Source organism: Myotis daubentonii, chromosome 10, assembly GCF_963259705.1.
Source record: "Myotis daubentonii chromosome 10, mMyoDau2.1, whole genome shotgun sequence".
Lineage (NCBI taxonomy): Eukaryota > Metazoa > Chordata > Mammalia > Chiroptera > Vespertilionidae > Myotis > Myotis daubentonii.
Window position 1 is genome coordinate 42,182,588 of NC_081849.1, and position 26,148 is coordinate 42,208,735.

Here is a 26,148-nt window from a genome sequence, read left to right on the forward strand (position 1 = left end):
GTGTTGCTTTGAAAACTAGGATCCCTGAGGCCAAACAAGGTTCTAGCTGTCATGTTTTAGAAATAATCAGGGTGCCCACGAAAGTCCATAATGTAAGAGTAACTGGACTAAAAGGCTGCATCTATGATGATGGCTGAATATCTAATATTTCTATTTGATAGTCTTTTCTCTCTTTTCCTTTTTTTCCCTTTCTCTTTTACTACCAAGTAATTTGTGTGTGTGTGTTTTATTTTTATTGAGATTTATATCATTAATATACTTTTTTATTTTGAAATAATTCAAGTACAAAGAATTATGTTGAGCCTAGCTGGTATGGCTCAGGGGTTGAGAGTTGACCTGTGAACCAGGAGGTCATGCTTCAATTCCCTGTCAGGGTACATGCCTGAGTCTCATGCTCCACCCCGAGTAGGTTGTGGTTCAGGAGGCAGCCAATCAATGATTCTCTCTCATCATTGATATTTCTATCTCTCTCTCCCTTCCTCTCTGAAATCAATGAAAATATATTAAAACAAACAAAATAAGTAGTTACTTGCAGTAATAATGTTCATCTCAGCCTGCCAAAGACTAAACTTAAACCACAGTAAAGCTTAATTACATAATTGTATTAATTGGGGAGAGCCACTTATTCTTTTACTTATTATTTTCATAAGGGAAATTATTTGTAAACTTACAGTGCAGAATATAGCTACTAATAATTGTCAGGAAATATTTCTTTGGTATTTGATTTTGTGCAATTTTATGGATAAAATTTGGGGTGTTTTCAGGGGTGTGAAAACAAAATTTGCACACAAACCCACATTCTGTTTTTCACCATAGAATACTAATGTTTGTGTTTTATTATAATACAACCAAAATATACATTTAACAAATTTTAATTATTTTAGATTACAAGACTATAATTCTCTCAAAATAGCAAAACTATAAATTCAAAATTGATTGCTAAGCACTTACAATACCAGAATTAAATTATACAATAAACTGATAGATTCTTACCCTTTTCCCCAAAAAAAGCATCTATTTAAAACTTACCATAAATATTTTATACAAAATATTTAAATGAGAGGTATAAGTCATGTACATGTTCCTGACTGTGTACTGTCAATGTGTAACATCTTGGAATTTTAGATATTTTTTAACCTCACATATAAGCTAATTTATTCAACTATTGTGGTCATCTGTTGGAAAAATATATCTTTCTATAAAAACATTAAATATCTCCCTTTTTTCTAAACTATCCATTCCCAATAAGGTGAATCAATCCCAACATACTGTCTTAGAGAAATGTAACATTCTCAATGAAAGCTATTTCAGTTTTTAATTTTATTTGTATTAATGATATCTGTGGAAAAAAATATATATATATATTTAAAGTATCAGTGTTAAATGAATGTTTTTGTTCAGTTTAATATTTAGTGGACATCTAGATATTAAATTGTCCTTAAAAACTTAATTTTGATAATGTTGAAAAGAAGACACTGCCCACTGTAAACTAATGTTTTTAGTTTAGACTGTACAATCCAGCAGGAACAAATCAATAGCATATGAAGAACCTATATATAGACCAAAGGCAAAATTCAAGAGTAAGATGATTTTACAGGCAGCATATTTTAAGTAAGCATTATTATTTAGTCAATAGATCGATGATATTTTGTGTCAATGATAGTTCCACTACTGGGGGGCTTTTGCATATTTCTAAATGTCTCTGTGACTGTTTTTTCTTCTCTTAAGTAATTTAGTTTGTTTTCAAAAATGTTTATTTAACAATGTGGATATAATGTTTAGAGCTCTTTGGGGAGGGGGTTCTACATAAATTACTCAACAATCCATTTTTTAAAAAAACAACTCTTTAAATTCTTAATAAACTTAATGTAAATGAATGCAGACAGGCAGGATTCCATATAGCAGCATAAACAGCCAGAATGAAATGCAGGTGAGAATAGGCAAATCAAAGACATATGTATTCAAAACAGGAGAGAAAAATATGAATCTAAGAATAAACAGATGTTTTAAGACCTCTCTCCCTGAAGAGCTGATTGCTAAGCAAATGTATTTGAAAGTATTAACTATAATTTTATTTTTCATTATTTCAAAAAGAATTTGGTAAAACCTTCAGTGGTAAAGAAGTATATATAATGTGTCTTGTCTTACATTTAATATATTCACCCTGTTCCTCAAATGTTCTAGGCAATCAAAAGGGTAAAAAATTAAATGTAGTTTAGATGTCCTCTATCTTTATAAATACACATAAGTCTTTGTCCATATGTTTTTATTATATGACATTTTATTTTACTAACAATATTTCAAGTGTATTTTAAGAGTTTATCATAAATTAATAGTTTTATATCCAAAGTAGCCAGAGTATTAGCTGTAAATCAAAATAGGTTTTCAAAATTTTGTCTGAATAACTATGATAAGAAAGAAGTAATTAAAAAATGGCTTAGACATTCATATTTGGATGAAAACCAAATTTATTTTCGCAAGTCAATCCTAACATTTGAGCTTCATGTAATTTTCTCAAAGTCATCCATAATTTGATCATTACTGTCTGACATACAAATACGTGGAAATCTTTAAAAAATGAAACATACTCCCACTTTATTTGCTTGGAGCTCACTATGAATTCCTGGAACATTTTAGCCTCGCAAATCAATAGTTACAAACACTCTTGTTCTGGTATTTAATTAGCACTCTGATCTACTACAACTATTCTTATGCATTAATTTTTAAGAGTGATTTGTTCTGGTTTGCTGTTTTTCAAACCGAAGTTTTAAATCCTTAAGTTTTTCTTATACAGAAACATCTATAAATATTTGAGTTTCATATCAAAAGGGGTACTTAATCTCATACATCAGAGTGACTACTTTGAAAGGTAAGAGATGCAAATAAAATGAATGTAAGATAGAATGCTTTGAACATAAAGCCAGTCACAGACATGATACTGAACATGGTAATAAGTTGCCCTCTAATCACACGGGTTCCCACAGGCTTCTCTTTCAAGACACATAGAATGCATGAGAAACTAGCAATGTCTGCTATTTAGTTTTCTGAAAGGCTGCCTTCCATTTGAGGAAGTGACTAATTTTTCATTTCACACTAAAAAGGGCTTGAAAAGGCAAAACAGAAGAAGGCTAAGGGTTTTGTGTTGAAGAAAGAAAGGTGAGTCCTGCGTAAATGGGCAGAAAACATACCATGCAGGTTCAGAGGTAAAGCCAAACTGGCAATATTTGAAAGTGCTAACAAAATACGAAGAATGTTTATGTTGTGAGTTTGTTTTCTTTACAGGCGGTAGGCTTATTTATTATTAAATTACTAAAACAATGCTACTTGAATAACAGCATATAATCTCAGAAATGCAAAAAGATTTGTCAAAAAAAAGATGTCAAAGAGTTAATTTAACCCTTTCCGTTGTCAAAAGTTTTGCATTTGTTCTGTTACTTAACAATATATCTTCCCGCTCCCCACCACTATTGTCTACCTAATTCTTTTGCTATGTATGTATATATTGTTCTTTTCTATTCACTCAAATAAAGTCCCACAATCCAATATTCAAGAGACTAAAGGCAGTAAATGAAAATAATTTATAGATTATGATGAATTTTTAGAAAAAGTACTGAAATCCCCTTGGTTGTAAATAAATTTGTGCTCATTCTTTCCATGATCCTTTAGAAAATTTACTTTTCCTCAGCCTTTTGCTAGCAGGCTTTTTTTAAATATAATCTAGAATTTTTTAGCAGATGTATTATAAATTGGCAGCTACTTATACTCTGGTGAATAAAACGACATTGCATTTCACCCACTTTATTTGTGACTGTTCTTCCTTTTTATGGGGCTATGAGTTTTCCCCAAAGCCAGAATTTATAGCTGTCTTTCCTTCTGTCTCTTAACAAATCCCATCTGCATGCCTTCCCATTAGGATGCAGTGCACATCATGATGTTCCCCTTACTTTATTTAAATGTTTTCTCATATCTTACTTAAATATTTATTAAGCATTCTGTCCCTGCAAAGCTCAGCATTTAATCTAAAAACACATAACTGAGCACCAATGTCGCTCTATGAACCGGTCTCTCCTGGTAAGTCATAAGGAATCCTGGAGGAACACTTATAACCTTCAGTAAATCAAGGCTTTCGTACACTAAATAATCCCTGTGGTCTGATAAAAATAATGCATCTCTCCAAACTCCTAAACCATGCACCAAGAGTGAGTGGCTCATTGGGAAAGTTCCTGTTGTTATATGCGTGGTCTGAATGTGTGTCTTCCCTCCACTTCTTACCAGAAAGTAGCCAGTTCTAGAGTGGAATGATAGATCTGTTCACACGCACAGAAAGCACAACAGCCTGGTAACCCCCATGCTTAATGGCCACGCAAGGGAAAAGAAGCACCTTAGTACTTTACCAAAGGTGCTGTTTGCTTAGCTCACTTATTTACATGACATCATAAATTCAAAAACTCAGAACACAAAACATTTACAAATGTGAAGTCCCTATTTTGAAGATAACTCTGATGCATTGCAGGTGCACGTTTAGTTCTTGGAAAACTGGTTCAGATGCCTTACTTGCCCTGCCTTTGCCATATCCACCACACATTGTCTTACTCGGATTGTTTTTCTCGTGCCTTAACAAAACACCACGGAAAACTCGTAGGAGTTAGCATCAAGGATGTACAAACAGGAGACAGTATTTTTGCGGGTCAAGGATTCTTTTCTTTAAATTAAATAGGAAACTACGTGGCCACCGCTCTCGGGAGCTCCTCTCCGTGATGTCTTCGATTCCGTTTCTTCTTCATTTCCTGCATGTGCTTCCACTTGGGGACGCCCTTGTTGCGCTGCCTCCGCTTCTCCCGGTGCCACATCTGTTCGCAGTACTGGTCGAGGCTGAAGTTCGGGCTGCTAAGGATTTGGATGTAGTCTTTGTATCTCAACCGTGACTCGGCCAGCAGATCCTTGACCTGCCCCTCCTCGTGCTCTGCCCTCTGGGTGTTTTCCATCTGTTCGTTCTCAATGACGTTCAAAGTCAGCTTCACTATGGTGTGGATAAACGTGTGCTCCTGCGCTTTGCAGGAATACATCCCAGAGTCCTTCTTCTGCAAACTGCGAATCAGTAGCCCGTATTCTGTTTTGATGATCCTTTCATCAGGTTTCAGCTGCAGAATGGGAAAAAAAAATGTAGGTAATAAATGAAAACCAGAGAGGCTATGAGCAAATGCAAACAGGCTACATCGTCTTACTTAGATGAACCTAAGATATGCTCCCTGTCTCTCTGTCATCAAGCATACTATCGTCAGCCATAGCCAAAGAGAGTGAAAACACTTCAAATGAGGTAATAGCCCCCCAAAATGCATGTTTGCATCTCACGATACCTAACTGAACCTTTGGGATAGGGTTAGTTTTCCTCCCAGTCTACGGAGAGGAATGAAAAGCTGTAAAAAGGAATGAAGTAAAACTGGAAACTATCAACTGACCACCTACACAGAGATTTCAGATGCCAATTGGTGTTCTAAGAATTGCAGAGCTAGAATGTGACATAGACAGTCATGTATAGAAAAATATGAGTAGCTTTAGTGCACGCTACCACCTTTAATGTAGACTAGAACAATGATTTCAAAAGGAATTTACTCTGTTTTCTAGATATCACCAAATAAATGATCTGACTAGCATATGGAAACTACTTGGTGACTTGTTAAAAGTCAGTGGAAAGGCGTGGATACAGCCTTTTGAATGTTAGAGCTAACCATTAAGCAGAGCCATATTCAGAAGGATAGCAACATTTAAAGCTGAATTTCCCTCTTTACTCTGGATTGAATTTTGATACTGTGTGTATATATGATACCTCAGACGATGTCATTTGTAGAAATATTTGCCATACCTCCATATACTACAACATGGTAATGTGATTTCGAGTGTGAGAACGCTCAAGGAACAAAAAGAAAGTCCCTGAAATGTGATGCTCTTTACCCTTTGAAGCGATACTACTGAAAGGCAATTCAAACCGTTTAGCTTGTCTGGCCCACAATCTGGTGTGAATAGCGAACCTATCTTCACTAAAACTAAAGGCATGTTTACTGACACAAGAGGCCTGTTTAATGTGGAGATTGTGAAGTGGCCGGCATTAAGCAGAATCACAACAACAACAAAGAAGTCTGGAAGACTTCCAGTTTACACATCTGCCCCTGTATTGTAGACTTTCAGATGATGGAAATCAAGGCGGCATAAAGACGGCTAAATTAAATTTATTCACAGTGGGTGGACTACGCTCTGCCTCTTTATGTGAAAAATATGTAGGAAAAATCCTTCAATTCTGGAAATATGAGAAAAGGAAAAGAAACATCTCTGGCTACCAGCCCAGCCAACTAACAAGTATATGGCCAACCACCCTCTGTGCCAGGGAAGTGCAGCTGGTGGGGTACCACACAAGGCCACAGGCAGGTCACCGAGCAGATCCCTGGTTAATGAGGCTGAATGGTCTCCAGCCCTGCCTTCGCTCTACACTGAAGCCACACCATTGGGGTTTTGGGTGTTTGTTTCCTTTACTTTGCCCATTTGGTGAGCTGGGTGTGTAACATTTTTCCTAAGGAATGTATTCAAAAGGACCGGACATTTTTTAGTGCTATTGTAACACAAACTAATCTTGAATTCACTTATATCTTCAGTAACCAGAGGAGTCTTGTCCCCTAAAATAAGTTGAATTGGTAGGGTTCTAAAAGGCCAGGCTGAAACAGAAACATCAATCTCAAATTTAACACACTGGAGATTATATATATGTGTATATATACATATATATATATATATATATATATATATATATATATATATATATATATAAATAATTTTACTGTAGAAATACTTTTTTTAAAATTTAAATACTCTTTAGAACACAAACACTGACTCCATAAGCCTAGGTTCTGGTCCCTATCTGTTAGGTGTCTGATGATAACTCATTTATCTTCCTTGCTTGGTCTCCCATTTATTAAGTTGGCGACATAGCATATGGTGGTGTGTGTTTTTTTTGTGTGTTTTTTTTTTGTGTGTGTGTGTGTGTGTGTATTTTTGGCGGGGGCTGGGAGGGTAAAGGTAAAGCTCTTTGAAGGTTAAAGTGTGAAGTATTATTAGCAACATTACATGTTGTTGGAGAAGTGACATTTTGAAACCTTTATTTCTGTAATTCTTTTAATAGAAAATGACCTGTGGTTATTAGCATGATAATCAAAGCAGGTAACTTTCTTTCCAGTTCATCTCTAGATTTCCTTTCATAGTTGGTATTCTTGCAAACGTTTAAACTGTTTAATGTGGTTTTAAAGATTGTCACAGCTGAGACTCACTACTTTTTATTGTTCTCTTTAATCTCCTGACAGGAAGAAATTACTACTTTGATTTCACACAAAATATGCAACACTTTGTCATTGCTTTTGCTGTTCTATTTTTGCATCCTGTTTACATTGCTGTGCTCTGAAGTCTAGTTCCCTTCCCTCCTTTCCATACTGTTTCCGCCCCCACAGGACTCAGAGTTTCATAGACACCTGGCATTTCATTACTCCATTGTGATCCTTCTTCACCTTTCCTTGCTTCCATGAAATGCTTAGTTTTACTTTGGCTTTTTACCTACAGATATAAAACTTATTTAATAAGCCTTAGCTGGTTTGGCTCAGTGGAGAGCATCAGCCTGCCGACTGAAGGGTCCCGGGTTCATTTCCAGTCAAGTTCATAGACCCGAGTTGTGGGCTCGATCCCCAGTAGGGGGCGGACAAGAAGCAGCCAATCAATGATTCTCTCTCATCATTGATGTTTCTATCTCTCTTTCCTTCTCCCTTCCTCTCTGAAATCCATAAAAATATATTAAAAGATAAATAAATAAACTAAATCTTAGGCTTCCTGGATTTATCTAATGTCTATTAGATTGTGTAAGTGATTTTTTCCTAAAATTTCAAAAATATGAAGTGGTATCTCTAACAAAATGTATTTTAAATGCCATATTTTCATAGGACTTTTGCAATCTAGAGATAGAAATCTGTGACCCAGAAATTAAGTGGTTGAATTAACATTTGCCTGCTTTGCATTCTCAGTCACTGTAATGCTTTCATTCCATGCTGGAACAGGATGCTTTATGCAGACTGTGTCTCGACAGTGAACTGTCAGCACAGTCAATTTAGAAGATTCAGCTCCTCTACAAAGAGATAATGTAATCTCTGGCCACTAATTTAAACTCATGGAATTTTCTCCGCTCTAAAGTGATAAGTAAAAACTGCTCAGCCTTACAAATCAAAACCATGCTTGAACTGGGGTTGACTATCCATTTGCCTAATGTGAACAGTGATAATATATTCAGCATTATTAAATGTAGATCTTCAATGAAGGGCAATTCATTTAAAATGAGAAGAGTCACATGGAAAGAGACAAAGGACATTTAGGTACTAAGCAGCAGGTAAAGGTCAGGGACTTTGTTCTCTGATAATAGCAGCCTAATGGTAATTCCTTTGCAGATAATTCACCTGTCATTTCTTTCATAGCTAAAGCATTGCACACGTCCTCAATGTGACTGGGGTTTCAGGAATATCTCCTTTTTTCAACATACAGAAGAAAGACATTTAAAAATAGTGCTGAGGCAACTGGCTCATAATTTAAAAGACAAAACCTGACTAACCTCTAGATTTATTTAATATCTTTGAGTAAATGTAAATATAAAATGTGAATTGTAATTTAAAAATAAAATCATAAAATAATTACAAAATATGTATTTTCCATTTCATCAAACAAGGAATTTTTAAGCATAAGTGAAAAATATATAGATATAAACCAATAGATTTATATAAATTATAAATATAAAGTATAAATCTTTTGCATGTTAGAAACAAAAACTTTCAGCAATAAAATAGTAAAAAGTTATTTCTAATATGCATAATATTAAAATGTTAATATCTAATATATATAAATGGCCGGATAAAATAATTTTTTAATAAATACATTGATGTAAACCAAGCAAATGTTAGGGCAATTTACCAGATACAACTGAAGCTAATAGCCAAGAAATGTGAGAAGGTAATTAATATCCAGTAATATTCAAAGAAATAGACATTAAAACAATATAATATTTTTTCATATCAAACTGGTAATGATTTCCTTAAATTATAATGTAAAATATCACCTCAGGAGTTCAGAAAAGGCACCCTTATGGTGATTTCAATGGAAAATTGGCAATATACACTTGTTTATCCCAAGCCACAAAGACAATAAAATCCTTTATCTTACTGATTTTTCTCTAAAGTATTTGTCTGAAGAAAATAGAAAAGTAGAGAAAGATTTATATATAGGAAAGTTGCTTACTCTTTTTTGAGAGAAAACATGAGCTATTTAAATAAAACATGGAACATTCATGATGACTGTGGCATCAGGACAGTGGGAGTAGGGACAGAAAAAAATGTGGTATTAAAATTGAATGACAAGGGAAACTGCTCCCAAAGTAATGGTTAGTGGGGAAAATGCCAGAATAGACATCAAAATACAGTATTTGTGCTTATCTATGCTTAGAGGCCTCATAGTTCTTTATATATCCCTATATTTTCAAAACCATTGCTATTACTTTTATAATTTAAAAAACACACAAAATAAAACAAAGACCTACAAAGGGAAAAACACAAATATTTGAAGATGCTTTATAAAATGTTTTTAAAATCCACAGAAAAAAACACTATTGTAACTAGCATTGTCTCTTCTATTCCTCAAGATCCCCAAAGTTCACAGAAGCTTGGGGACCTCCGATGAAGTTGCTCGTTATGGCACAAACATCATCCATTTCCAGCACAGCTCTACAAGGAAGTCAGCAGATAACTGACTCATGACCTTCCCAGCAGCACCCAACTGTGAAACAGCTCAGTGAGGAAATGTCCTCCCCTTGGCAGAGAAAAACCTGGTGACAGCCTCTGTGCCACAGGAGATCCTCGTCCCTCCCTCAGGCTGATTTTGAGGGGAGGAAAGATTCCAAACTGTGACCTCCCTGGTAAGGAGCAGAAGGTATCCTGCTGGGGAAAATGTTTCAAACCTAGTGTGGATCTGGCCCCTTTCCTCAGCTCAGGAAGCGGTATGGCAGAACCTGGACCAAGTGTGACTAGCTATTTACAAAGATAAATGAATATACCATTTGAAATATTACAGCTCAGATACTTTTAAGTAAAATTCAATAAATATACTATTTCTGCTCCATTGAAATTCATGGAGCATGGTACCACCATGACTGTATGATATACTGCTAAAAAGTAAATAAAGGAACACATAACATTTTCAGGAGGATGAAAGATGTGAATGCAAACATGCAGAGTCAAATGTAAGTCTATCACTGAAAAGAAATGATTAAACTTTATTAACTATAAAATTGAAAATAGTGATTTGGGACATTTAAAAATAAAATATTGCCATGTATCTAATAGGAAATCAGTATGTTAAAAAATTCAGATAACATTTTTCATATATACTAATATATGTTGTTAATCCTCACCTGAGAATATTTTTCCATTGATTTTTAGAGAGAGTGGAAGGGAGTTGGGAGAGACAGAGAGAGATAAACATCAATGTGAGAGAGACACATCAATTGGTTGCCTCCTGCATGTGTCCCAATTGAGTCTGCAATGGAGGTAAGTGCCCTTGACTGGAATCAAACCTGGGACTTTCAGTCTGCAGACTTACACCCTATCCACTGACCCAAACCAGCCAGGACTTCCAATATTTCTTGGATAAAAAGTAAATGTTTTATGTGTTGAAATAAAATAAACTTCTATGTCAGATAATATTTCAATATATATTGGTAAATTAGGATCATAAAAATAAACATTTAGTATGGATATGCCATAATTTTAGAATTTATAGATGTCAATAATAATGAAGAATCAAGTTTATATATATAATACCTTAATCAATAAAGAAAAAAAAAGAATCAAGTTTTACTGGGTCAATCTGACATAATAAGGATGAAGTTATTCCCTTGGTATTAACATGTTGTGTCATTATTTTGATATAACATTTTATTCTTAAAGATCGATGAAGAGAATGACACTAACTTTTTAATACAGGGTTGGGCAAAAGTAGGTTTACAGTTCTGAGTACACAAAACGAAGTTTATTCTTATATTATTATTTAGTCATTATTGTACTATTTTTTCCATACGAACAACTGTAAACCTACTTTTGCTCCACCCTGTATAATGGGGGAACATACCTTTGAACCAGTATCTTATGATAAAATTTGATTCTCTTACCCCAAGGTTTCTTAACTCAGCACTGAAATTGGGGCCAGATAATTCTTCATTGTGAGATTGTGCCTTGTGAGCTAATTAACACTGTCCCCAACCTCTGCTCTCTACCCACTAGCACCCTCCACCCCTCCCACCCAGGTTGTGACAACCAAAATGTTGCCAAATGTGAGCACTCTGAGAGCAAAGTCGCCTGCGGCTGACAACCACTGTTCCGTACTAATATTTAGTTGATTACATATACTATTTTAAATGTTTATAGACTTATCAAAGAGGCTGCTATTTCAGAGAACATTTGGTCACCTCCTTATATGACCGAGAAATGGAATCATCGAGAAGTTCCAACCTGCTCATAAATGCTCAGCAGTCAAGCTAAACACATAATCCGCGCTATTTCCTGTTTTACACATCCTCCCTGAGAGTATCTGCAATTTTATATGCGTACTTTACACTTGTGAGTAATCCTTTGCTTTGAAATTCACATTCTTATATGTATTTTCTCATTTTTATTTTCACAATAACTTTTGGATTTATTTTGTGATAAAATTCTGGCCCATTGGGGCTCAGTGATATGACCAAAGGAATTCTGAATCCTGCACTCATTCCATTATTCATTACAGTGTCTTAGTTTTAATATTGGGAATTTTAGAACTGTAGAGTGAGTGTCATCAGTTTTCTTTTAGGTACTGAAAGAATTCTGCCAGTTAACCTTTGTTTCATGACATTCAAAAAATATTAATACAAGATTTTTCAGACTACCCAACTTATCCCCTTAAGTTGACATCTTTAGACCTCATAAAATCTCATGATATGTTTCAATCACACATATGTGTTAGAATGACTGGACCAGAAAAAAGTCAAAAGATGAACAGAACATCCATATTACTTTTCCCTCTGTTGATTTAATTTTAATACAGGAGAGTGAAAATGTACATATGTCCAGATAAGTATCTATTCATAAGATATATATTTCTTCTGATATATATTTCATTTCTTTTTTATACATACTTGACATGTGTCATTTTATGATCTAAACTGAACACAATTTGAGCTAAAATTTAGTCCTTATGCTACAGTGAGGGGAAATATTGTGTTCTTGTTCTTGGTCAGGGAATTGTTCTAAAATACAGACATTCTATGAGAAATAAATTTTTTAAAAATACACAATTTCTTTTTAAACATTCAACCTTCTGTTAAATATATTATATTAATAAATTTTTTTTTATTAAATTGGGCTATTCTTATCTCAAAGGTGTTGTAACCTTTGGTGTTAATGGGTATAAGCTGTTATTTTCCTTTTTATCAAATAGCGACAAAAGCACCATACGGCACTAGAAGTTGAACATCTCTCACAAACAAAATCCGATTTAAGTTTTATACTATTTTCCTCAAGGTGAGCTTTTTTGATGGCAATGACTTACCTCCTCTCGGTGTTCCTCTCCAGCCCGCTGGATATACCACTTAATAGATGCTTGTTGGGATTTAGGTATACATTCTAGAAAAGTTGAATTAAATTCAATGCCAAAAATCACCTTTTCATCAGCAGTTTCATGAGTAATGCCTGGAAAGAAAACATGGAATAGGAGATTAACCTTGACCTGATTTTAAAAGCAATGGGAAAATAGACTAATTTAGAACAGATGCCATGGGGGAAGATTCATACACATTATTAAAGAGAAAGGAAATTCATGTTATAATATTATTACCTAAAAGTCAAATATTATCTAAGAGATTGATTTTTAAAGCTTTATCTCTTCCTTGCAATTTTCACTCTTTTATCAATACATAAACTATTTGCCATTGACATTTTAAAACAGTGGTTCTCAACCTTCTGGACCTTTAAATACATTCCCTCATGTTGTGACCCAACCATAAAATTATTTTTGTTGCTACTTCATAACTGTAATGTTGCTACTGTTATGAATCATAATGTAAATATCTGATATGCAGGATGGTCTTAGGTGACCCCTGTGAAAGGGTCGTTTGACCGCCAAAGGGGTTGCAAGCCACAGGTTGAGAACCGTTTTAAAATAAGAATTCACCAGGTCTAACTCTAAACATTGATTCTATTTCTCTGAGCTGAAATGGATGAACTATTAACATTTTTTAATGGTTTAACACCTTTAAATTTGTATAAAATATAACCAATTTTGTAGATAGTTCTGAAAGAGCAATTAACTTTACCTTTAAAGAGAAATTCTATCATAAATTGGTCCACAAAACTGACCACATAACATTAAGATATTTTGATGTTAGGAAAGTAAGAACAGTGGTCTATACTTGATGCAATTCTATAATGATAATAAGCTAGAGGCTCCCATGCGCAGAACCGGAACCTTATCTATACTACTTACCAAAATACAGGCTGGGGTAAAGGTCGGTTTCCAGTTGTGAGTACATGAGACAGAGTTTATTCTTGTTATTATGTACTAATTACTGTATTACCTTCCATACACACACCTGTATACCTACTTTGTCCCAGCCTGTATATTTTTTTATTCAAAGAAGGACACGTTAGCCCAGCATGCATTTACTATAAGATAGTTAATGGGATGCTCAAGGAGCAGTGTCTCAGACACCTTATTCCGTAAATCAACTGCACCATCTGAAATACATTCCATCCTGAGTAGCCAAAGGCTGTGTCCCATGTGTGATCTAAGATCTGTAGCTCAAATTTGATCAAATAAAAAAGGACAGCTGCTCAGCCTGGCCCAAACATGCACTTTTTCATCGTCTGTGCAGATGTCTCAATTCTGCAGATGGGCCTACTTAGCATTTTAGGCATAAACTAGAGTAAGGCTAAGGGACCTAAGTGAATCCTAAATCTATGCACAAAATTATCAGCAAATACCATGAATGTACATACGCCCATTGGTCAGGCTTCTTTTCAAGAAACCCCTTTTGAACTTACTCATGTTTTACCAGCCACGGTTAAGTGAAGTCTGCTGACACCATCATTATCTGTCTGTCTATAATCTAACCTTCAAAATGTGTGGATTCCATTTGGAATCTGTAATCTATCCACTATCTCTGCCAACTGAACAGATTATAACGATAATTTTCACAGATAATAAATTCCTAATGCACAGAAAGATCACCAGGGCCGATCTGGAAGAGAAAGACATGCATCATTTCCCACTAACAGATACCGTTTTCCTGAGCAAAGGGAGTTCATGAACAAAGCAGGGAGGATGCAGATTGATTATTAGTTGATTATTAGGTGATGGGCAAGAGCTCAAGAGGAACTCAGTTAGACTGATTCAACCAAAGAATTGTCTTTTAATAAAAGAAAAATTAGCAAAATCAACTAATAAAGTGAAATAGTGAGCAGACTGTATGAAATCCTTTTTCAAATCAGTAAAAACGGTAACCCTTGGACACAAAGTTGTTAATTTGACTGGAAATAATAATACAAGAAAAATAACTGGCTGCTTTTGACTCAAGCATTCGGGTGAACAGTGGTGCTATTTATTAATAGGAGAAATTCTGCTGAACAGGTAAGTTTTGGAGAAGTTAAGAATTCTTTCGCAGATCTAATTTCAGATGATTTTAGGCATCTAAGAGGGGTTCTTGAGTAGGCATAGGAACATACAAGTCGGGCATACAGAGAAAGTTCAGAACTAGATTGTGAATTTGTGAGTATGGTAGTATTGACATTGATGGTACTAGGGAGTGAATAGGCAGAGATTGAATATTCAGGTGCTGGGTTGAAAAAGAAAGCTAAGAACACTCAGATGGTGCCCTGACCAGTGTGGCTGAGTTGGTTGGGTGTCGCCCTGTGCACCATAAGGTTGCTGGTTTGATTCCCAGTCAGAGCACATACCAGGGTTGCAGGCTGCCTCAAATTACCAATGGTTTAAAACCAGCTCACAAATTTCCTAATCAACAATCAGTTCTCATGGGGCCATAAGAACCGGAATAGCACTGCATGAAGGTGTTTTAAGAAAGGAGTTAGAGATTAAATAAAAATGAAAACTAAAATTGACCATTGGATTGGCAAAGTAGAAATTGCTGGTGACCTTGAAAACAAATGGATTGGGTCACGTGCTGCTGCTGCTGCAGCTGAGAAAAGCCTGTGTGCAATGGGTTATAGCAAGAACGGGATCTGGTGAAGTGGAGACAATAATTGTAAGTGCCTTAGGCAACAATTGTGTTTTATAACTCTTCGTAATATGTATCATCATCTGACAGAGCATACGTATTATTTGTTTTTATGTTTATTGCCTATTACCTCCCCTAATACACACTTGAATATAAGTTCCGTGAATGCACAGATTTTCTTTTTGTGTTTTTATAATTAAATTTATTAGAGTGACATTGGTTAATAAAACTATATAGGTTTCAAGTGTACAATTCTATGATACATCATCTGAATATTGCATTAGTGTGCAGATTCTTTTCTTTTTGTTCACTGATATCTTCAATGACTCTAATATTTCCTGATAAACCTCATATGCACACATGGAAAACTGTACACTTAGCACCCAGTGATGGTTTTTAAAGAAAACACTAGATATGACTGTGAGTCATGTACAAATCAGAATGAGAACTCAAAATACAATCTAGGCCATAGCTTATTTTTCAGGAGAATGAAATTATGAATTATAAATAATTGTTTTATTTTTAAATTATAGAAACACTGCTGGATCATAAGTAATAGACTATAAAATTTGGGTTGTTTATTCAATTATAGGGTGGTTACTGACAATGTGATGAAGGGTAGGCAGTTCTTTTCTTCCTCCAGCTGTGTATGTGCACGTGCGTATGTGCGTGCATGCGCATGTGCACTTATATTTCCTATCTGATGGAAGAGCTGGATAGTGGAAAGTAACTAAAGCTCTAGAATATATAATTTTATAGATTTTTCTCTGTTTGCACAGTTATTCAACAAATCACTTCTCTATTCCCCACTCTGTACTTATCATATTCAGATATTCAACTTTCTATGAAATTTCCTCTAAACTATACAGCCTCTGGTGATCTCTCTTTTTGCTAAATTTCCTTATCATTAATTGTGCCTTATGTATCTCCCCAAAGAATTATAAGCTCTCTAAGGAGTTTCTTTGTCTCACAAAGTATAACTGAGGCAATTATTTGCACATGCAACTCACTAATAAGTATTTAGTGATTGAAGACCTGAATTAATAAGTGAATAGAAATAATGCACAAGCTACCTAATACTTCTTTCTAACAAGTGCCTAGCCTGCCCTGCTATCAGACTTTTCTGGCAGGGTTTCTGAGTTTTCTTTCAATGTCCATATGTTTTGGACTCTATCTTGTTTTATCTTTAATAGTAGTTCTCAAACTTTACAAAGATAGATAAGGCAGTAAAAAAAGAAAAAAAAATTGTATAGAAATGTTAAAGGACATATGAAACAATGATATAACAAAGGATTATTCACTTAGGCACATGGGCAGGGTGTTGATTTATAAAATCTCCCAATGCTTTCCCAGAATACAAGCATTTCGCAAAACGAGATCTTCCTGTATAATAGATGTTTTAAGTTATATAATGAAATGACACGCAAAGACTAGGCTTAAAGTTTTAAATGAGAGAAGAGCATATTAAACCTATACTTACTCTCTTCTATGTCCCAGCACTGGGTGATTGGGTCTCCATACTTAACATCTTGGCGTCTAGCTCGCCTATGGAGAAGGGATTTAACTGTTTAGAACTTCAAACAGGATAATTAAAATATAGAAAATTTACGGCTAACATTAATAACAGTGACAGAAGCAGAACTATGCTTATATTACTACCCAACTTAAATGTAAGTCAATATTCAAATTACTCTAACATTACATCAAATAGTAGTAGTAGTAGTAGTAGTAGTAGAGTCCTAATGGCATGAATCCTATTTGAGCAATAAGATGATCTGAATTTTACTAAACTACTACAGTGTTCTTTTTTTTTTTTAACATTTGACAACAAAATAGGCTGACTATAAATATAATCCAGGTTTTATATACATCAAATGGGAGTAATCACACCTACCCTTCCTTTTAAGGCAGCCATGGGAAAGTATTAAGGCACAAAGAACTTTAGTGGGTAGGAAAGTACACACACATACAAAACACCTTATCATATGATGATTCAGTCTTACATAGATTTGATTAAGCAACAAGGTAAATACTGTCACTTTAAATAGAAGTACAAGCTTGATATGGTGTGAATGGCAAGATGTTATTTGTATCTGCTGATATGTACTTCATGTTTTCTGACAGTAGAGTTGACAATGATGATGATAGTAATAATAAATAATAGTTTCTTGCATTATTGTCATGTATTTTCTCTAAGAGAAAATAGTGACTATTATATGAAAAAAGAAAAAAATGCTAAAGTTAAACAAGTATTACATAATTACAATATATCTTTGCTTTGGCTATTTTATATTGCCACTTCAGAGATCACAGAAGTCACAGCAAACCTTTGGCGATATCTAGAGTGTTCCTTAAGGGCAATGTTAACCCTGTGCAAGAGTCATCTATCGTATACATTTTTGGCTCATGTGGACACTGTGCTGGTAAGGGAGAACATCACAGTGGCATGTCTGCCAGTGACAGTACAGTCTTGGGAAGTACTAGAAAACTTACGATAGTATAAGGTACAGAGGTCAAGAATGTTTTTAAATCTTGACTTCTTAAGCAACAGGGCCAATTCATCAAACTGAAGGTTTATTACCAGCTAATGAGAATTCTTACTTTTTAGCTTGTAGAAAAGAAAAGTATTCCCCAAATACTCACTGTGCTGAGTATATCCCCGAACAAAATCTATAATAAAATGTTGGTGACTTTTTACTTTCAATTTGTAATAATCCCCACTCACACTTAATTCAGAGATTCCAAGGATTATAAAATACCTCCTAATTTTAATCAGTATCTGCTATTATACTATATCTTAAATTTGTGATCTCTGAAATTTGCATTTTGACAAATCAGAATAAACTTGAAAAGAAAAAGTGCATAGTCAGTAGTGGTACTAACTAGCTCTCCTGTTATCTTATTTTGTTAATAAAACCTAAAGATTAAAAAAAATACCATATACAATTCACTGACTTTTTACCTAGTGGAAAATGTACTTTGACAATATTTTAGAAAATAGTGCTACTACTATATTCCACATTTACAAAATTATATCATGATATATTTAGCCAGCTTCAGTCATACTGATGGGCAGTCAGGTTCTTGCCTTTAATTTTGCTGTTGAAAACAATGCTAAAATGGACATCTCTGAACATATAACTTTTACCTGTGTGTGTAGCATAACTCCCTAGCTGGGAATTACTGACTCAAAATAGCATTGTTTTTAAGACACGTAAAGCAATGAACTACAAATGGGAGGGCCCATTTTGATGTTGAAGTACATCTGAGTGGCAGAAATTGGTCAATTAGAGTTATTACTATAAACATAAAATTATACCAAGTCACTGGATATGCTATGGATTGTATGCAACCCACACTTTTACAAACATATATATCTACACATGATATGCAAAACAATGAGTACATACACATTTAGAAATACGAAGGGAAAGAGGAAGGAAGGTAGAAGGAGTAAAGGAATAGAAAGAAAAAAACTTTTAATTATGTTTAACATCAGTAAAGGAAAAGAATATAAACAATTTATCAAATTTTTTTTTTAAATTCCACATTTCAGAATTTCACATTCTTTCTACATCAAGAATCAGTGCTATGCTAAACTATAAAAGAAAGAATTTTAATATTCCTACTGTTGACCATGTTTTCTATATAATATTTTCTCTTTAAACTATAAGGCAAGGTATTCATGTGAAATATTCATTGCACAGAAAGGAAGGCGCCATATTAACTCCATGTGCATCTTACCTTTTTGAAGTGGGTGTATATCGAGAGCATGAAGTTCCATCCCAGGCACAGTAGGGGTCTCTGGCGAGACAACAGTCTGCACAAGCTTTCCCATAAGTGTCACATCTGTGCAGTGAGAGCTGAACCAATCCATCTCGGGAACCAATGTACAATTGTTGCTGCAAAGCAGGCAAAACAAATGAATTAGCAGCATCTTTCAAACTAGTCTTAAGAACTTCCCTTTCTTGAATACCACATCACAGATCTAAATCTGTCTCCTAGGGTGACCTGCCCATAATAAACACTTGTACAGACACATAACAAAGAGTAAGATAAGTCAATCACTTCTACCCTTGACAGGATGGTGATTTGAAGACCTTAGTACTAAAACGGACAGCATTCTATTGGGCTAGAGTAACCTTGGCAGTAATTGAAGAAAGTTAAAAACCAACTGCTAGACTGAGGAATTAAGATGTCAAATTCCTTCTCAATAGTTGAAAATATCCTTTGGTAGAGTATATCAAGCACACATACTATAGGCGATGCTGATGGTCTTCACCTGACACAGTTACTAGTGGAAGAGATGACTGAAAAGAGATTTAGGAAACTTTCCTGTGGTTTTAACTAAGCATTCCATTTGCTAATGAAGTATATACTGGCCCCTGAAGGACAATGGGTTATAAGTGGGAGAAAAAGTATTCGGCATCGCTATGAAGAAAGTATTAAGGAGACTTGAGGGATACCTTATCACAAATGAAAGGCTGCAGGATACTGAAAAACCCAGCAAATACAGTTACCTTTTGAGAATAAATTCTGAAAATAATGCCTGGCTCCCTATATGTATTCATTTGAGTGTATGTGGTGGTGGTGAGGGATTGGGGAAGTGGGGGGAGGGTGGTACAAGTGAATGAGCCATAGTCTGTGCCTTCAAGAACTCATGGCCAACTCAGGGGACCATGTGAAACTCTATGTGAAGAAAAATAATCTGAGAAAACAGATATTGGCACAAATAACATACATGTACTCAACCTACAGAAATTTTTTACCTATTAAACTGTCAGTTGAGACTTCCTGGTAAGTAAATACAATATACATTTTTTAGTATTTGTTTTACTTCAATTCTCCATAGTGTTTGACCTAAAGAGTTGAAACCTTCTTTACTTTCTCTGGTTCTTCCTCTTTATTTCTGCCTGACTTCTGTTTCCTTCGATGATTCCTTTCTTTGTTTTAATTGTTGGGTCTCTCTGTTTTCTGTTTTCATTCCTTTACCCTTATTACACAAAGACTAGAGGTATCTTGAAAACAAAAATGTAGACACACTGACTTCCCTAAATCTACACCTTGGCAAGAGGCACCGTCTTTAGCCACCCAAGACACAAATCTGGGAGTTGTCTTTAATCATCTTTCTCTCTCCTTTGGTCTGTCACCTTATCTTTTCCATTCTCATGTAGAACTCGCTAATCTATTTCCTCTTCTCCCTCTTCACCACCACTGTCTGTCTCGGTTCTTATCATTTCTTTCTTGGATTACTTGTAAGTGTCCTAATATTTCCACTGGCTTCAGCCTTGTTTTCCAACAACCCCCACCTCTAACCCAAAGGTCAATCAATCCATCTTAAGCACTGCCATACCAGACTGGTCTTTCTTTCCCTCCCTCCCTCCCATCATTCCTCCCTCCCTCCCTCCCTTCTTTCCTTCCTTCCTTCCTTCCTTCCTTCCTTCCTTCCTTCCTTCCTTCCTTCCTTCCTAAAAGGAAAATCTTATCACCACACCCTCCTGCTTAAGGATTTCATTGTCCTTAGACAAAACTGTTAAACTTTTTAGAAGGACATACAAAAATGTACCTAATCTGCTTTGGTCTTATTTTCCCAGACTCATTTCTAGTCCCTTGTCCCTGGAGCACAGATATGTCCTTTGCTCTAATTGTACAGAAACTTATTAGAATATACTATGGTCTCTTGCTCTTTACACCTTTTCAAACATTCTCCTCTTCTACTTGGCATATGCCTCCCCACCCATCTCCCGTTATATTTATCTGGTTAACTCCAACATTCTTGGTGGCTCAGGTTACATATCTCTGCTTTTAGCTATCTTCCCCTGCTCCCCTCATCTCCTTTCAGACGAGTCCCCGCCCCCCCCCCCCCGCCCCCGTCTCTCTAGTACATGCTTCCATTATTCTCTGCATTGTCAGCAGATCCTTTGGTTCCCAGATCCACCATGAGTTTCCAAAGACCAAGGGCTATGTCATTCATGCATTTCTGTACTCTCCAAGGACAGCAGTAGGCCTTCAAGTAATAAATATTGAGTGGATGAACAAATTAATGGAAAATATTGAAGAAGAAACTTATTTAGATCTTTTTTAATCATCCCTCTACCAAACTAGGTATAGCCGTGTAAGACAATTTTAGCAAAACTTTAATGTAGAACATATTAATATGTGACTTTCTTAAACTTTAGGGGTACATATAGAAATAGCAATGCAAGTCTTAATCTCTTGAATCAATTGGGACTTGGCATATCATATCAATAATTAAATATTATTGTTATTATTATTATTAGCTACTATTTACTTTACACTTAAAATGTACCAGCTCTCACTCCAAAAGTGTGCATTTGACATCCTATTTATTAGGAGGTGGATATTATTTTTTTTTAATTTTGCTGTTGAGGAAATTGATTGTGGGAATCAGATATTAAATTATAGGTGGGAGGTTAACTGTTGGGTTATTTGCCACCAAAGTTCAGAGTCTAACTCCTAGACTTCCTGATTAAAAACCATTTTTAATGATTAGTGCTGGTGTTCTACATGAGTTACTTTATGGCCTTGACAGAAAGACATCCTCATGAGGCTAGAAAAGTGAGTTCAATTTTCAAGAGCCAAAGGAAGGGGAGAATATGTTATTCAATGAATGAAATTTGGTTTCATTTATCCTAAGGCAAGACTGAAACAATAGTCTTTAACCAATTATAAAATAAACACATAATCTAAAGCTTTTTCTATTATTTATAATTTAACTTTCAATTTCAATGAATTTTCTCTAAATATAAACTTTAATTCCATCATCCTGTTGCTTTGTGGTTAATTTTTACACAAAAAAATTAAGAAAATACCTGTTTCTTCCCTAACCAGTTTGGCTCAGTGGATAGAGCATTGGCCTGCAGACTCAAGGGTCCCAGGTTCGATTCCAGTCAAGGGCATGTACCTTGGTTGCAGGCACATCCCCAGTGGGGAGTATGCAGGAGGCAGCTGATCAGTGTTTCTCTCTCATCGATGTTTCTAACTCTCTATCCCTCTCCCTTCCTCTCTGTAAAAAATCAATAAAATATATTTTTTTAAAAAAGAAAATACCTGTTTCAAAGACAATTCCATGTTCAAGATGATTGATGAATGCTGAAAAAGAAATTAAATATTAATGATCATTAAGAATCTTTTATAGTAGCCAGTAAGTTGTTTTATCTTGTACCAAAGATCCATGAAGTAAACTTCAAGGCTCTGTTATATAGGGGAGGAAAGGATCTTAATGTTTGCTGCTTCCTCCCTATGGGTTGTAATTCTACCTTAAAAAACCTTTTCAAAACAGTTATTTTAAAGCATTTTATTAAAGAATAATCACCTAACTATATGAGAAACACTACATTGAAAATCATTCCCAGGTACCCAAATGGTTTCTCCTTCTTCTGCTTATCTTAACTGCTTCCATGTAATTCAAACTAGTGTTGACAAGAACATCTCCATAATTATTTATTACCTTTTTCTGCTCTTACTTAGATCAGTAGTTGAAAAACTTGTGTTCAAGTGCGGAGTTCTGAAGAGTTATAGTGCTCCTTGTGGATGACCACATTCTTTATGGAACTCTGCAAAATGCTGGTGCACATGATGCCTTGATATAAACTAGGGCCAGTTTTGTAGAAAAGATGGTTCTATGTATGCAGTACAAAATCAGACGCCTGAACACAAAAAGCTTCCAAAGTAAAAAGATGGAATGTTTTAAATGTTTTCATCTATCTATTTATCTAAATTCATTTATTTCTCACCAGTCAATATTTACTAATTGAAAAACAATAGCAAATGTAAAAAGTTTACAAAAGCATATGAATAAAAAAATTTAAAGCAAGAAAGTCCTAGCCAATAACTTCTTGCTTTACATTTTATAAAACAGATTCGTTATTTAATTTTTTGTGTGGTTATTTAATCTTAACAGTGGAATCCAAACAGTTTTCTTGACCACTGACAGAAACTTATTCTAATGTACCTATCTGTGTTTGGGGCTTTATTTTTGGCCTCTGGATTCACATTTATATTTAAGATAGATTTTGTTTTTGGTAGATGCCAGATAGCAGGTCTTTTTTCTTGTTAACTCCTTGACCATTATTATCTTCACAATGTAAACAGGATTCAGTAGAACCCAGCCCAGCATGTTATTTAACTTGAGCCCCTCACAGTGGAAGGCTCTACTCTCTTGTAGGGCAAAACATGTTTACACGGAAACAGTCCATTTCAATAAAATGTTTCAACAAAAATGTTATAAAAGGCTTAGCATATTTTCAAAAGCTCTTCTAAGAAATGCAATTTTATTTCTAATGTTATTTTCAGAAAATAATTATATATTGAATTTCATTAAGGATCTACAAAGAATGCCACAACTCAGATTTACTGTGAAAAGTCAAAGCTGGAGAGCTATTATTTTAGGTATACTAACTCTTTCGGTGGGCAAGGGGAATTTAACAAATGTGAAAACTAACTTGCATGCAACCTTTTTTTTGTTTGTTTTAAATGTCCTTACAGAAAAGCAAGGGCACGTGAAAATACTCTTCCAGTTCTCTCAAATCCAAAGAAGAAAATTTTGAAAAGTAAAATTGATAAAGTAGAAAAGCATCTGGATAGTAAAAGAGACATAGGCTCTCATCTACTGTGGCAATTTGTCTGGCCATAGGCTCAGAGAATGCAGTAATGAGGGGCAACCCAGGAGCCCCGAATTCAGTGGTATTCTACAGGGGAAGGTGAATCCTCTTCTTAACTGTTTTAAACATTTTTTGCCATAGCTTAAGGAAAAGGAAAATAAAGAAGTTTTTTGCAAGCAATTCTCCCGGAAAAGTGATGATGTTAAAACACCCTATATCAAAGCCCATTCAGTTTCATCTCTTTTCCCAAAACTCTGGGTGGAGTCTTACCTTGAATATCTGCAACTCCTCCAGTACTACCTCTTCCATATTCCACTTCTCCTTTGAAATGCTGACAACTTTTAGGACCGTTCCAATGTCTGAAAAAAAAATACATTACCCATAATCCTGCTATTTCTCCTTCAATGTTCAGTTGTAAGCATATTCCTAGCAACCTTCAGATAACACCCCAATTTTTCTTTAAAAACCTTTCAATAAATCAGATTAAATAAAGCATGCAAGAAATAAAGCTTAATATATATTATTCTCCCTTCCCAAAACATTATAGCTTTTATCTCATAAAACACATCTTTATAAAGAAAATATTAAAAAACATATGTTTAAAAGAGAAATTATTGATGTTATATACATGGAGGAAACTGTAGCTCACTTATCAAATGTATTTTATATACATAAACATTATTAGTGGGCTAGAAATTGAAGTTTTTGTTTAAAATTATTTTATTTAAATTTAAGACTATTAAAAGGTTAATATTATAAACCAAAATCAACATTTTGAAAAGATGCCTTAATTAGGAATCTTATGTTGCTGTTCTGTAAGGTGACACACCATTACAGAAAGACAACCTAAGGAACATTTTAGAAGAAAAGAATCCCATTCGTAAATTAACTTATACAAAATAGATGCTTTTAAAGTTCTAAGCACTGGGGTTAGAGTGTATTAACATTTATGGTAATAATCCTATTTGCACAAATTAGTCTAGATTATTTTCTCTGTTTTTAAATAACTCTGGAATCTTTCAAAATATAAAATGTCCAAATGTCATGATTAAAAATCTATCTTAGCATCCCTATAATGTAATCAGTAAAAGTTAGGTAGTACCACCTAGTGGCAGAGTGGCATTTATGACACTGAAATGTTCAAAACCTAGGCATGAGCTTGGGGTAGGCAGTAGAAATTAAGTGGCAAACTCCTCAGAATCAGTGACAACCTAATTATTTCAAGTTTTGATGTTTCAGTAACAATCTGTGTGGCACTGGGAACATCACTTTTTTTCCTTGGCCTTGCTATTACCACTGCAACACAATCAGGTTTGACTGGTTTCTGGAGAGCAATGGAGTCTGTTACACACAGGATTCCTAGTAAACCCAACTTCTGTAGAACCTATATATTTTTTAGGATAAAATTATTCTAAAGTTGTTCTGTACTTCTATGTCCTACTCCAATAAAAAGTTCATTGCTTGAAAACCCATTCATTTCTATCATTATGCAATGCTTGATCCTTTATATTACATAGTAAGATGCAGTGCTTTTCTATTAATGATATATACTGAGTGGCCAGATTATTCTGACTGGCCAGATTATTATGACCACCCCATCAGTACAATGAAATGAATTAGTTATGCAAATAATAATAAAACCTTGAGAGTATTTGCTTAGGAAGTTTTCAATATTCAGTATTTTTGGAAGTGTCAATGAAGTACTGATGGGGTGGTCATAATAATCTGGCCGGTCATAATAATCTGGTCGCTCAGTGTATGTTTATTTACTGCCATTAGAATTCATATGACACTATTAGATAACACTTTTTTTGGAAAAATAGTTTATTTATTTTTTTGTGAGAGGGCAACATTGAAGGGCTGCCTCCTACATGCCCCCTACTGGGGATGGAGCCTGCAACCCTGGGCATGTGTCCTTGACTGGGAATCAAACCAGCAACCTCCTGGTGCAGGGGACAATGCCCAACCAACTGAGACACACTGGCCAGGGTGATAGTATTTTTATTTCTGAGATGTGCTAAATCAGCAATAGTTCTCTTTCTGGGAAAAAAATATTTTTCTCATTTTATAATTACTGAGTTAGCAGAAAAAATAATAAATACATAAAATAGGTTCAATAATGAAAGTGATACATAATCCACAAAATTCAAGGATAAGAAAAAATATCTTCAAGAAGTTTCTACTTAAAGA

General features: G+C 34.8%; 1 protein-coding gene across 1 annotated transcript in view; it reads right to left on the reverse strand.

Moving 5' to 3' along the window:
* Positions 1-1,836: 1,836 nt before the first annotated feature.
* Positions 1,837-26,148, reverse strand: part of SEMA3D (semaphorin 3D) — a 200,917-nt gene continuing 176,605 nt past the window's right edge. Inside the window, exons 13-18 of the mRNA XM_059712177.1 lie at positions 24,229-24,317; positions 22,406-22,447; positions 19,079-19,236; positions 16,815-16,879; positions 12,655-12,794; positions 1,837-5,141 (exon numbers count right to left, since the gene is read on the reverse strand). Of these exons, the coding sequence (XP_059568160.1) occupies positions 4,722-5,141; positions 12,655-12,794; positions 16,815-16,879; positions 19,079-19,236; positions 22,406-22,447; positions 24,229-24,317 (914 nt within the window). The 3' untranslated portion in view covers positions 1,837-4,721. The remainder of the gene's footprint in view (positions 5,142-12,654; positions 12,795-16,814; positions 16,880-19,078; positions 19,237-22,405; positions 22,448-24,228; positions 24,318-26,148) is intronic.